General features: G+C 47.9%; 1 protein-coding gene across 4 annotated transcripts; it reads right to left on the bottom strand.

Annotated features, from left to right (window-relative positions):
• Nucleotides 1–263: 263 nt before the first annotated feature.
• PPR40 (pentatricopeptide (PPR) domain protein 40) lies at nucleotides 264–3,811 on the bottom strand. Of its 4 annotated transcripts, none has more exons than XM_087525667.1 (3): nucleotides 1,572–3,811; nucleotides 883–1,453; nucleotides 264–764 (listed from the first exon to the last, which is right to left on the bottom strand). In XM_087525667.1, exon 1 carries the CDS (start codon nucleotides 3,722–3,724, stop codon nucleotides 1,676–1,678), a length of 2,049 nt encoding a protein of 682 aa, XP_087381793.1. In that variant the 5' UTR covers nucleotides 3,725–3,811; the 3' UTR covers nucleotides 264–764; nucleotides 883–1,453; nucleotides 1,572–1,675. The 4 variants fall into 4 exon arrangements, with proteins under 4 accessions (XP_087381793.1, XP_048549199.2, XP_048549200.2 ...); XM_048693242.2 differs by having other exon boundaries at nucleotides 1,352–1,453; XM_048693243.2 differs by having other exon boundaries at nucleotides 1,356–1,453.
• Nucleotides 3,812–13,011: the final 9,200 nt, after the last annotated feature.

The following is a 13,011-nucleotide window of genomic DNA, read 5'->3' as shown; positions in this document are numbered from 1 at the left end:
TAGGCACTGGTTTACAATCGAAGTGTTAAAGAAACCAATTATATGTATATGCTTATGCCACCTTTGGTTTCTGTAATAACAGAATCATGCACATGTTGGTTTATTCAAGATTCCTCGTTTCTCTAAAAAATAAATAAAGAACAGGTTCAGGTCCAAACAAAGAATCCCATGAAATTAAAAAAAAATTGTATACTAAACTGTTGTAACAACATGGAGGATCCTGCATGTGAAGTAATGTGGTTCAGGAGATCACACATGATAGGAGACGTCTGAACAATTAAGCTTTATATATGCATCCTGGTCTGAAGTAACGAATGTAGTTTCTAGAATCAATTCTATCAGCAACTGTATATACAACTGCAACAATTGGTGTATATACAGCTGTAACAACTGGGTACAGGAGGCCACATATGTGAATCGGCGTTATTCATCTCCAGGTGTCAGTTCAACGCTCTAAGTAGCCTCAAGACCAGAATAACGCACCTCCTCACCATGAACAGGTCATGAATAAGAACAGAAGCTAGCCCCCGTCAGGTTGAACAGAAGTGAGCAGCGATGAGAATTCACATAAGAAACTCCCCCATGACCGGTAGACATAGTCATCATGGAGCGCTGTTGGGGTGCAGTCTGAAACACCAGATACTCAAGGAGGATTTGGAAGCAATTATCCTCCACAGCATCGAGTTTGCATGATGTGGAATGTTTGTTTCCCAAAAGAACAGCATTTGCACACAAGCATAAGAATCCTTTTGGAAATCAGCAGCCTTGCAAGAAAACAATGAGATAAATGAGAATTTTTTAATAAAGTCTTCATCTTCAATGAGAAGGTGAGACAAATTAGTGCAGCTACATTGAACATTGCTGTGTTGCATCTTTTATTACCACTCCAAGGTCGCTTCTTAATATGCCAAGGCACACATAACTTTTCGCAGCACACATAATATTAAGCTACAGACTGCACTTCTTGGGATACTTCTGCCATCCAAATTCAATACAGAAAGCATCACCGTCTCCACGGTCAAATTTGTGTGTGAGCAGCTTTAAGACTCTAAAAGTACATAGAACTATAGGAATCTTGCACCCGATGTTACATGCTTACTGAGGACTACTAGAAATTTCTGACTACCCTTTGTTTCAAACTAAATTTCCTAATCCTCTTTACTTCAATTTTCATATACAACCCAAAATAAAATGAAACTAGTCCTAGAAGTACATGAAATTCACTTTTTGTTAGCTTGCGCCTTTCCTCTCCAGTATTCGCAAATTAAAAGCAGCTATAAATTTTTGCATGAAGTTCATCCCTTTAAGTAGAGAATTCACCGAAACATGCAAAGAGCTAGAAGAAACATACTGACTTCTTCTGCAAAGATTTTCAGATGCAAATGTGCAAATCCATATCATTCCTGAAATGCAATACAAAGCAATGGGTGCCGAGAAGTTCCAAGTGATTCATCTGCAAATAAGATTTAACAGTTATGCCTGGCTCGATAAGAAAAAGAGCAGGACAAATGAAATATCATCAAAACAGATTGCAAGGAGTGGTTATGGACAGTGATGTTGGTCTACTGCACCTTAGCAAAGATGAGCCTGTTGTGAGCCTTCATTGCAGGAGGAGGGCATCATTCATGTACCAAATAGCACCTAGATACCAAATCACAACTCACACATTGACAACTCAGGCATGCATTGCAGGCTCTCTGGTACGATTAGAACCACAATCCAACTGAACATTTCTGATGTGACATTTGTTCATCAACTGTCCTGCCTCACTGAATCGACCCATTTTAGTAAGTGCAGAAACAATTGGCCAGTATGAGTGATGATGATCGGTCACAGTACAGCAACTAGACTCTGTTGCAGCTAGAATTTCTTTGGCATCATCAACTCTTCTTTCATCACACAGAGCTTTAATCAGGATGTTGCATGTGTAACCGTCTGGAACAACACCTAATCTCAGCATGGCATTAAAAATACTACGAGCTTTATCTACTTTCTTCATTCTGCAAAAACTCAAAATGGGAGCATTGAAGGAATATGCATCGGGAGTAATGCCGTCTATTTTCATTTTATTAAGAAGATCAATGGCCTTGTTAACATGCCCTACTGAACAAAGCGCACGCATTAGTACATTGTAAGTATGAGCATTTGGTCTAACACCCCACTCTGCCATCTCACTGAAGCAATCAAACGCATCATCCATTTGATGGGCATGGCATAGCCCGTCAATGAGGGAGGTAAAAGTAATGATATCTGGCATGAAACCATGTTCCATAAGCATCTTAAGAACGGCCTTTGCATTATGTACATCCCCTAACTTTGAGTAACCACTTATCAGTATATTAAAGGTAACAAGGTTTGGAAGGAAACCTTTCTCTCGCATCTGTTTTATAATCTCCACTGCCCTATCCACTGCACCTTCCTTGACAAAGCAATCTATCACCATGTTATAAGATGCCACACTAGACAAGAGCCCATCCAAAACCATGCGCTCTAAATAGTGGTTTGCCTTTGAAGAACTTCTGCAGTCCAGTAAGGATTTGATGATCATAATATAGACATGAAATCCAGGATTCCCGCCTTTCTTTACGAAATCATCAACCAACTCACACAAATCACTCAACTCCAGGCACTTCACAGCACAAGAGACCACAATGCCAAACATTGCATTGTCAAGGAGAAGACCCCTAGTTTTCATCTTCTTCACGACCTCAACTACCTCTTTGGCCATCCCATTCTTTGATAAGCAATACAGCATAGTATGCCACGCACTTGGGTGCAGTGGAGGCTGACGTCCTATCCACTCACTAAGCATCTCATACGCCTTGTGGCTCCCCAAGCACCGGAATGCACCATGAACCAAAGTCCTGTACGAGGCCTCGTTCGGTGATACACCCTTATCCTTCATCGTATTGAACACATGAAGTGCGTCCTCTGGCCTGCCAGCATTGCAGAACCCATCAACCAACATCGTGTAAGTGAACACATTCGGCTTGATCCCGACGCCCTCCATCTGCCTCACCAGCCGGAGCGCCTCATCGACGATCCCACTACGACAGACCCCGTGAACGAGTGTGTTGTAGGTGAAGCAGTCCGGCTGGCACCCGTCCGCAGGCATCTGCTGGAACCTGAGGTACGCCGTGTCGACGGCGCCAGCCCTCACGGACGCCGCGATCAGGGCGTTGTACACCGCGGTGCTGGGCCTCAGCCCGAGGCGCGGCATTTGCACGAACACCTCGTGCGCGTACTGCGCGAGGCCCAGCCTGCCCCAGCTGGCGATCATGGAGCAGAGCAGCTCCTCGGAGACCTCGCACCCGCAGCCCCTGACCTCCGCCACCAGCGCCGCGGACAGCACCAGCGGCCCGCGCCGCCACAGCGCGTCCTCCAGGGCCCGCCGCACCGAGGCGTCGCGCGCGAAGTGGGTCCCGAACCGCGACGCCCAAACGTAGAGGCGGACGCAGAGGCGGGGCTCGAGGGGCACGGCGGCGTGCAGCACGCGGACCACGAAGCGCGGGCCCAGGCGCGGCAGCGCGGCGGCGAACTCCGAGTTGAGCCGCGCGAACCAGTCCTTCTCGGCCAGGATCGACGCCGCGCGGGCCGGGTCGGCGGGTTCGGGCGGACTCCGGCCGGAGTTGGTGGAAAGGTTGGATCTCGGCGGATTACGGGCCGAGAGATTGGCGCGGCAGCGCAGGAGGAGATCGGGGCGCCTCCTGCCTGCCATCGCCATCCGCTTCGACCGGGAGGCGGAAGAAATTCAGACAAAATGTTTTGGGGAGCGGCGCGGTGTCTCTCCTGTCTCGTGGAGAGGTTTGCAGGGTTTTAGTGGAGAGTTGTCAGCTAACCATTCTAAAATCACTTCAAGAATGAAAATTCAACTTCAATTCAAGTTTTCCAAATTTGGGAAGGGAAGTTTAAAATCCGGGTCTATGATTTGTTTTTGTTTTTTTGGATTTCGTTGCAAATCAAGTGTCGGGTTTATGAGCATGGCAAATCCAACGCTCAAATAGCAAATTATGTTGTCACGAGGATGGTAGTTTCTTTTAGCAAGCATGACAAATTCATGTCATTTTCAATTTTTTGCCAGGAATGCCATGCTTGCTACAGAAAATTGTCATCCTCGCGATAACATATAACAACACCAACAAAGTTTTTCATGTATCTCTTTACAAACTCCTTTGATGTTAAGTTAGTCTACCTCGACCTTTCTTGACGTTATCAATGTGTCTTAACACCCTCTATGCACTGGTGTTTCTGAAGACATGCGCTGAAGCACAAACTATTTTAGATGATGTTGGACAAGCTTTTCCGTAACCGGCGTCACTCAGCTCTCTCACGTATATCATCATTTTGGGCCCGATCCTTTCTTGTGTGGCCACATATCCATCTCAACATGCACATCTCTACTACACCTGGCTATTAGACATGTCGCCATTTAGCTGGCCAACATTTAATGCCATATAACATCGCAGGTCAAACATCGTCCTATAGAATTTATCTTTTAACTTTTGTGGAACTCTCTTATCACAAAGAAGGCCAGAAGCTTGGCGCCACTTGATCCATTCAAGTTTCGGTTCGATGAGTCACATCTTCATCAATATCACCATTCTTCTGCAGCATCGACCTAGATACAAAAAGGTGTCCTTCTGAGGTACCACCTACCCATCAAAGCTAGCTTCCTTCTCCTCGCGCCTAGTAGTACTGAAAACACACCTCATGTACTCAGTCTTATTTCTACTAAGGCTAAAACATTTCGATTCTAAAGCCTGTCTCCATAGCTCCAATTCTATCAATTCTATTAACCCCCGTCCGACTATTATCGACTAGCACCACATCATCCGCAAGGAGCATACAACATGAGATATTTCATTGTATATCCCCTATGACCTCATCCATCACCAAAGCAAAAAAGATAAGTGCTCAAAGCTGACCCTTGATGCAGTCCTATTTTAATTGAGAAGTCATCAGTGTGGCCATCACTTGTTCGAACACTTGTCACAATTTTTACTGCACATGTCTTTGATGAGCATAATGTACTTTGTTGCAAACATGGCCAAATGGGATAGTCTTAGTGTGTCGGCCCGTTGGCCCACGTGCCCGATGTCAGGGTTAAATTCAGCAGATCTTGGGTAGGGGGTCCTGAGCTGGTGATCTTGGCTTGATGGTAACAGGACGAACAAGAGACATGATGTTTACACATGTTCAGGTCCTCTCGAATAGGTAAAACCCTACGTCCTGCTTTGGTTGTGTTGATTGTGATGAAGTACAAAGTACAAGATAATCTATCTCAAGATCGTATGTGTATGAGTGTAACTTAACCCTACGAGCTAAACCCCTCGGCTTATATAGGAACCGGGGATACCTAGGATTACATATAGCATATAGGTCGGTTACATCTAGGGATAAGTTTGCCGATGATTTGAACATGTCTTGAAGTGCGCGCAGATCTTCGGACTATTCCATCTTGAGCACGCGCGGGGGTCATGGTAAACATGGCCCATTCTTCGGTCTGGGGGTCATTGGCCCGACCCATGACTGACAGGCTGACATGGCTAGCACCCCCGTCCAAGACACCGTCACCCGGGCCATGAGGGGCCTGGCCCGACACATTTATAATTGGGTTGTGTCGGTGCTTGGCCTGCCTAGGGCCATGCCAGGGACGCGAGTCTGGGCATGAGTGCTAGCACGACACGACCGGTTTAATTTTTCATTTTTATTTTTATTTTTATACAACCCAATAGGCTTAATTGTAACGCCCTCGATGCGGCTATATCTCCCACGTGTCGAAGCACGACTTAGAGGCATAACCGCATTGAAAGCAATGTCGCAAGTGAGGTAATCTTCACACAACCCATGTAATACATAAGGGAAAGAGATACATAGTTGGCTTACAATCGCCACTTCACACAAATACATGAATAAAGCATTACATCATCCAGATACAATCAGGGCCCGACCATGGAGCCAAAATAAAAGAAGACTACCCCAAATGCTACACAGATCCCCGATCGTCCCGACTGGGCTCCACTACTGATCAACTAGAACGAAACACCACAAAGGACAAGATCTTCATCGAGCTCCTCCTTGAGCTTGGTTGCGTCATCTGCACGGTTCAACGGCACTTGCAAACTGGTTTTGGAAGTATCTGTGAGTCACGGGGACTCAGCAATCTCACACCCTCGCGATCAAGACTATTTAAGCTTATGGGTAAGGTAACAGGTATGAGGTGGAGCTGCAGTAAGCGACTAGCATATATGGTGGCTAACATACGCAAAAGAGAGCGAGAAGAGAAGGCAAAAGCAACGGTCGAACAACTATGATCAAGAAGTGATCCTAGACAACCTACATCAAGCATTACTCCAACACCGTGTTCACTTCACGGACTCCGCCGGAAAGAGACCATCACGGTTACACACGCGGTTGATGTATTTTAATTAAGATCAACTTCAGGTTTTCTACAACCGGACATTAACAAATTCCCATCTGCCCATAACCGCGGGCACGGCTTTCGAAAGTTCAAATCCCTGTAGGGGTGTCCCAACTTAGCCCATCACAAGCTCTCACGGTCAACGAAGGATATTCCTTCTAGCGGGAAGACCCGATCAGACTCGGAATCCCGGTTACAAGACATTTCGACAATGGTAAAACAAGACCAGCAAAGCCACCCAGATGTGCCGACAAATCCCGATAGGAGCTGCACATATCTCGTTCTCAAGGTGATGAAGCTATGTACCTAGGGTAGGGTCATGGACCTGTCCCAACTGCCCTACCCAAGGACATCTCTAGAAGAAATCACCTTTCAATCGACTTGGAGGTGTTCCACTCGACAGACTCGAAGACACTCGACCAAGAAGCAATCACTCGACCAAGACCAAACCACTCGACGGCCAGGAGACCTAAAGGCACTCCGCACGCTAACGGTCGGTTATTAAGTAGCTTTTATGGTCATCATAGCACTTTATTAGGGGCGTTACCAGTAACGCCCGACCTTAATGTATTTAAAACCCTGCACAACTGTGGGCCGGAGGGGGCCGACGAACTCTATATAAGCCACCCCCCTCCTCAGTGTAAAGGGTTCGCACCCCTGTAATTCATACACGCATAATCCAGTCGACCGCCTCCGGGCTCCGAGACGTAGGGCTATTACTTCCTCCGAGAAGGGTCTGAACTCGTAAACCTCGTGTGCTTACAACTTCTCCATAGCTAAGATCTTGCATCTCCATACCTACCCCCCTACATTATTGTCAGACTTAGAACCACGACAGTCGGCGCCCACCGTGGGGCAGGTGTTTTAGCGATTTGTTGGAGGAGTTGCGATCTTTTCCGATCCAAATCATCATGGTTTCTGGCGGAGTTTTGGTGGAGGGCCGCGAGATCCGTCTCGGCGCACTCACGTTCATCACCGACGACTCCGCCTGGCTTCAGGAGGCTCCGCTCGACGTGGACGCACTCCCTGTCCGCGGGGCAACGCACTTTAGCGCGTGCGTCCGTGGCGTTCTCTTGCGGCAACCGTCGACCCACTACCAGTCGACTCCTGTGTTGTCCTCCCCCCCTGTTTCCCGCCGGCGCAAGCGCTCCGGTCGGTCGAGACTTCAGCGGTGGGTGAGACACGTGGTCACACGCCAGTCGGCCACCCCTCAAGTCGCGGCGATCGAGCCCGACGAATCCCTCTACGGCATGTTCGATCTGTCGACTAGCTCCGCAGAGACCGCATCCGAGTGCGACAGCAGTGATCCGGCAGCGGAGGTTCTGATGGTCGATGGACCGCCCAGTCCTCCTGGTTTTCCCGCACCGACGGAGGCGCAGGTGGAGGCGACCTGTCGCGTCCCCATGAGGAATATCTCCCCGAGCCTCTCACGTCGCTGCAGAGAGAAGAACTTCGTCGCCGAAACATGGATGCACTGCACACTCCTATCATTAGAGAAACCCCCGAGGCTCGTGCCTTGGAGGATGCACGCCTGGCAAACTTGGTCGAGCGCACTCGACTGGAGAACCTCCAGCGAGCACTCGACAAGCGTGCGCGACAACGGGTTCCAGAATCCACTCGACGTCAGCTCTTTCCGCCCCCGCAGGTATATCAAACTCCGATTCAGAATTTAGCAGCTGCAGCCCGTATAGCAGAGTCGATTCAGCCTTCCCAGTCGGAGGCTGGCAGAGGCTTGCTGCAGATCAGAGCGTTACTCCGGGCAGCAGGAGACCAAAATTCCGTTGTTTCTCAGTCGCGGAACAGGATTCATATCAGATCCGTTGCTGCAGACACAGTCCAGTCGGCTCATAGCCCAAGATCGCCCCCGAGGCGTGAGGGACGTGGGGACCGGCGTAATCAGTACGGAAACCGTGAGCAGTATGATCACCGATTCGATCGTGACGATCGACGTCGAGTGCCCACCCCTCCCCCGAGGAGCGGGTCGTATGCGCCTCGACACCAGGATGACAGGCGCCCTCATAGTGTTGGGCGAAGGATTCCAGTCGACCCCAAGGAACCAGGCTTTGATGCGAGATCCATTCTTGTTCAAGGTTTGGTCGACAGGAACAGAGCTCACCGAGAAGGTCACGACAGAGATGCACCTACCAGCAGCAGAGTACATGTTTCGGGGCCAAAGTGCTTTAGTAGAGCCATCAGGGCCGCTGTGATTCCTCCCAACTTCAGGTTGGTGACTGGAGTCAGTAAGTTCACTGGTGAGTCCAAGCCCGATACTTGGCTTGAAGACTACCGAGTGGCCGTCCAGATTGGCGGCGGCAATGATGAAGTGGCCATGAAGCACCTGCCTCTCATGTTGGAGGGCTCGGCCAGAGCGTGGCTGAATCAGTTAGCACCCAGCAGCATTTACACTTGGGAAGATCTCGCTCGAGTGTTTGTCACCACATTTGAAGGAACATGCAAGCGACCGGCAGGGCTGACGGAACTGCGGTCTTGCGTGCAGAAGCCGAATGAAATTTTGAGGGATTACATCCAGAGATGGATCACGTTACATCACACGGTAGAGAATGTGCCTGACCACCAAGCAGTATGTGCCTTCAAAGAAGGCGTCAAGTATAGAGAACTGAATCTAAAATTCGGTCGAACCGGAGATATGTCTCTGAATCGGATGATGGAGATTGCCACCAAGTACGCTAATGGTGAAGATGAGGATCGACTCAGGAGTGGCAATCTCAAGTCAGTCGCTCAAGAAACCGGAGGAAATTCCAATCGGAAACAGAAGCGGAAAGCCGAGCCAGCTGCTCCTGGGGAAGCCTTGGCTATAACTCAAGGAAAGTTTAAGGGGAAACCCAAAGGACCTTGGAACCCCAAGAAAGTTAAAGACCAAGATGGAAATGATGTGTTGGATTTGCCATGTCACATCCACACCAAGAAAGATGAAGAGGGTAAGTTCATTTACCCAAAACATACCACTCGATAGTGTCGGCTCTTGATCCAGTAGTTCCAGGGCAAGCAGCCCAAAGATAAGGAAAAGGAGTCGGACAAAGTTGAAGACAAGGAAGACGGTGACGATGGATACCCCCAGGTCAATTCCACCATGATGATTTTTGCTGATGTTGAAAGCAAAAGTTGACTGAAAGTTATCAACCGTGAGGTGAATATGGTTGCTCCGGCAACACCCAGTTATCTGAAGTGGTCTCAAACTGCCATCACATTCGACCAGTCCGATCACCCAACGCACATTGCCACCCCTGGGAGGCAAGCTTTGGTGGTCGACCCAGTTGTTGAAGGCACTCGACTGACCAAAGTCTTGATGGATGGTGGCAGTTGTTTGAACATATTGTATGCTGAGACGTTGAAAGGGATGGGCATTCCGATGTCCAGACTCAGTGCCAGCAACATGAGTTTCCATGGAGTCATTCCTGGAAAGAAGGCTGAGTCACTCGGCCAGATTGCTCTTGATGTGGTTTTCGGTGATTCCAAGAATTACCGCAAAGAAAAGTTGACGTTCGAAGTTGTAGATTTCCAGAGTGCGTATCACGCTATTTTGGGCAGGCCGGCTTATGCACGCTTCATGGCTCGACCATGTTATGTGTATCTCAAATTGAAGATGCCTGGTCCCAAAGGTGTGATCACTGTTACGGGCAATCGGAAGAAAGCAGAAGAGTGTTTTCAGAAAGGTTCAAAGATCGCTGATGCTCAGATGGCAGTGGTGGAACTACAGGAATACCAGAAGACTGCAGACCCGAGTGATTTGTTGCAAGCCAAGAAGCCCGCTACAGAATCAGCTTTTCAGTCGTCTGGCGAAATGAAACCGGCTCACATCCATCCGACCGATCCCAGTGCTGCTCCGACTCATATATCAACAACACTCGACTCCAAATAGGAAGAAGCGCTCATCCAGTTCCTCCGTGAGAACTGGGACATTTTCGCATGGAAGCCTTCTGACATGCCGGGTGTTCCCAGGGAGCTGGCTGAGCACCGCCTAAGAGTAGACTCAAAAGTAAAATCTGTCAAAGAACATCTCCGACGGTCCGCCGTCCAGAAGAGAAAGGCTATTGGTGAGGAGGTGGCTCGGCTCTTAGCAGCGGAGTTCATCCGAGAAATCTACCACTCCGAGTGGCTCGCCAACGTTGTCATGGTCCCCAAGAAGGACAAGTCACTTCGCATGTGCATTGACTTTAAACATATCAATCGGGCCTGCCCGAAAGATCATTTTCCTCTCCCCCGCATCGACCAGATAGTCGACTCGACTGCGGGATGTGAGCGACTGTCTTTTTTAGACGCCTATTCCGGGTACCATCAGATCCGTCTGTATGGACCTGACGAGATCAAAACAGCTTTCATCACTCCATTCGGGTGCTTCTGTTATGTTACCATGCCGTTCGGCCTCAAGAATGCCGGAGCCACATTCATGAGGATGATTCAGAAGTGTTTGCTCACTCAAATCAGTCGGAATGTGGAAGCATACATGGATGATATTGTGGTCAAGTCACGGAAGGGTTCCGACCTGCTGACTGACCTTGCTGAAACCTTTGCCAACCTCAGGAGGTATGATATCAAGCTTAATCCATCAAAGTGCACATTTGGAGTTCCTGGCGGAAAATTACTCGGTTTTCTCATTTTCGAACGGGGAATCGACGCCAATCCAGAAAAAGTCGGTACTATACTCCGAATGAAAAGTCTTGTGCGAGTGCACGACGTCCAGAAGCTTACTGGTTGCTTGGCCGCTTTAAGTCGATTCATATCTCGTCTCGGTGAAAAGGCATTGCCTCTTCACCGATTGATGAAGAAGTCCGACAAGTTCGAGTGGACTCCTAAAGCTGATGCAGCGTTTGCAGAGCTCAAATCTCTGCTCTCCACCCAGCCGGTGCTTGCTGCCCCAATCAGTAAGGAGCCTTTGCTGCTTTGCATCGCAGCCACAGGACAAGTCGTCAGTACGGTACTTACGGTCGAGCGGGAAGAAGAAGGAAAAGCCTTCAAAGTTCAGCGCCCAGTATATTATATTTCTGAAGTTTTGACCCCGTCGAAGCAAAGATATCCTCATTATCAGAAGCTTGTATATGGGATTTATATGACCACAAAGAAAGTTGCTCACTACTTCTCTGATCATTCCATTACAGTCGTCAGTGACGCTCCATTGTCAGAGATCCTGCATAATAGAGATGCAACTGGTCGAGTGGCAAAATGGGCGATTGAACTCCTTCCTCTAAATATCAAGTTTGAGGCAAAGAAAGCTATCAAGTCTCAGGCAATAGCAGATTTCGTCGCTGAGTGGATTGAACAGCAACTGCCGACTCAGGTTCACTCGGAGCATTGGACCATGTTCTTCGACTGTAGCGCCCAGACCTCAAACAGTCTGATCTCTGTGCTCCGGTGTCATCCCTGGATCAGTAATGCTGACACCACACAGTACTCGAAGGATTTATAGTAGAGTAGCAATCACACACTTATTACATCGAGTGTCTCAAATGAGAACTTATTACAATAAATATGGCTTAAGGCCATCTAATAATGATAACAGCGGAAGGCTTGAAAGATAAGTGAGTCCATCAACTCCAACGGCATCATTGAGTATAGAACCACGACCTAAAAACTCCTTATTCGTCGTCTGAAAAGTCTGCAACATTAACGTTGCAGCCCGAAAATGGGTCAGCACATGGAATATGCTGGCAAGGTAACACATAGAGAGTAATGGAATGAAATAGCTATACTATATGCATATTTGGCTGGTGGAAAGCTCTATGGTTACAGTTTTTGCGTAAAGCCAATTTTTCCCTACTTCAAAGGAATAAATTTAATTACTATCATGGTGGTTGTTAAACATTGAGAATGGTTGACAGCATTCTCAATCCCAATTAAAATAACATCATTAAACCCAACAAAATTAACTTTAGAGTAACATGTTGAGATTCACATGATAATCCAGGTACTAGATACTCAAGATGTCCATAACCGGGGACACGGCTAACCATGATTAGTTTATTACACTCTGCAGAGGTTTGTGCACTTTTCCCCACAAGACTCGATCGCCTCCGTTGGATTTCTCGCACTACATGGTGTTTGAGAAACGGATGACCGAGACACCGTCTTTCAGAAGCGCTAGCACCTTACGATGGATAGACCGATACACCTACTTTCCCCTACATCTGCTAGTCTACCCTGTAAGAGTTCGCACGACTTAATCAACTATGCCAGAGCCCATAATGGCTTGTGGCTGCACACGGAAGTTTCTAGTATGAATAATCTCATGATCCCTTTGAGCCTGGGTGGCGGTCCAAAAGAAAAACAGGCAAGTCCTGGAATACCCAGGTGCCTCAATCCACCCAGATGTGTGTTTAGGTTGCCACCTTAGATAAACCCTTAATTAACAATCTCACATCTGTCATGGATATCACTCACCCAATCCACGTCTACTAGCATAGCATGGCATAATAAGCAAACGTAGAAATAACTCCCAAAGGTTTGATAATAAACAGGTAATAAGTACTACCTCATCTACTTCCCATCCCACAATTTAATTAGATCCTAATCATGCAATGTGTGAGGATTGATCTAATGCAATAAAACTGGGTTGTAGAAAAAAGGTATGATCA

Source organism: Triticum urartu, chromosome 5A (genome assembly GCF_056163025.1).
Source record: "Triticum urartu cultivar PI428250 chromosome 5A, HENAU_Tu73, whole genome shotgun sequence".
Classification (NCBI taxonomy): domain Eukaryota; kingdom Viridiplantae; phylum Streptophyta; class Magnoliopsida; order Poales; family Poaceae; genus Triticum; species Triticum urartu.
This window is presented reverse-complemented; position numbering and strand designations above follow the sequence as displayed.

Coding starts and splice junctions, on each gene's coding strand:
- PPR40 (XM_048693244.2), bottom strand. CDS start 3,724: ATGGCGATGGCAGGCAGGAGGCGCCCCGATCTCCTCCTGCGCTGCCGC.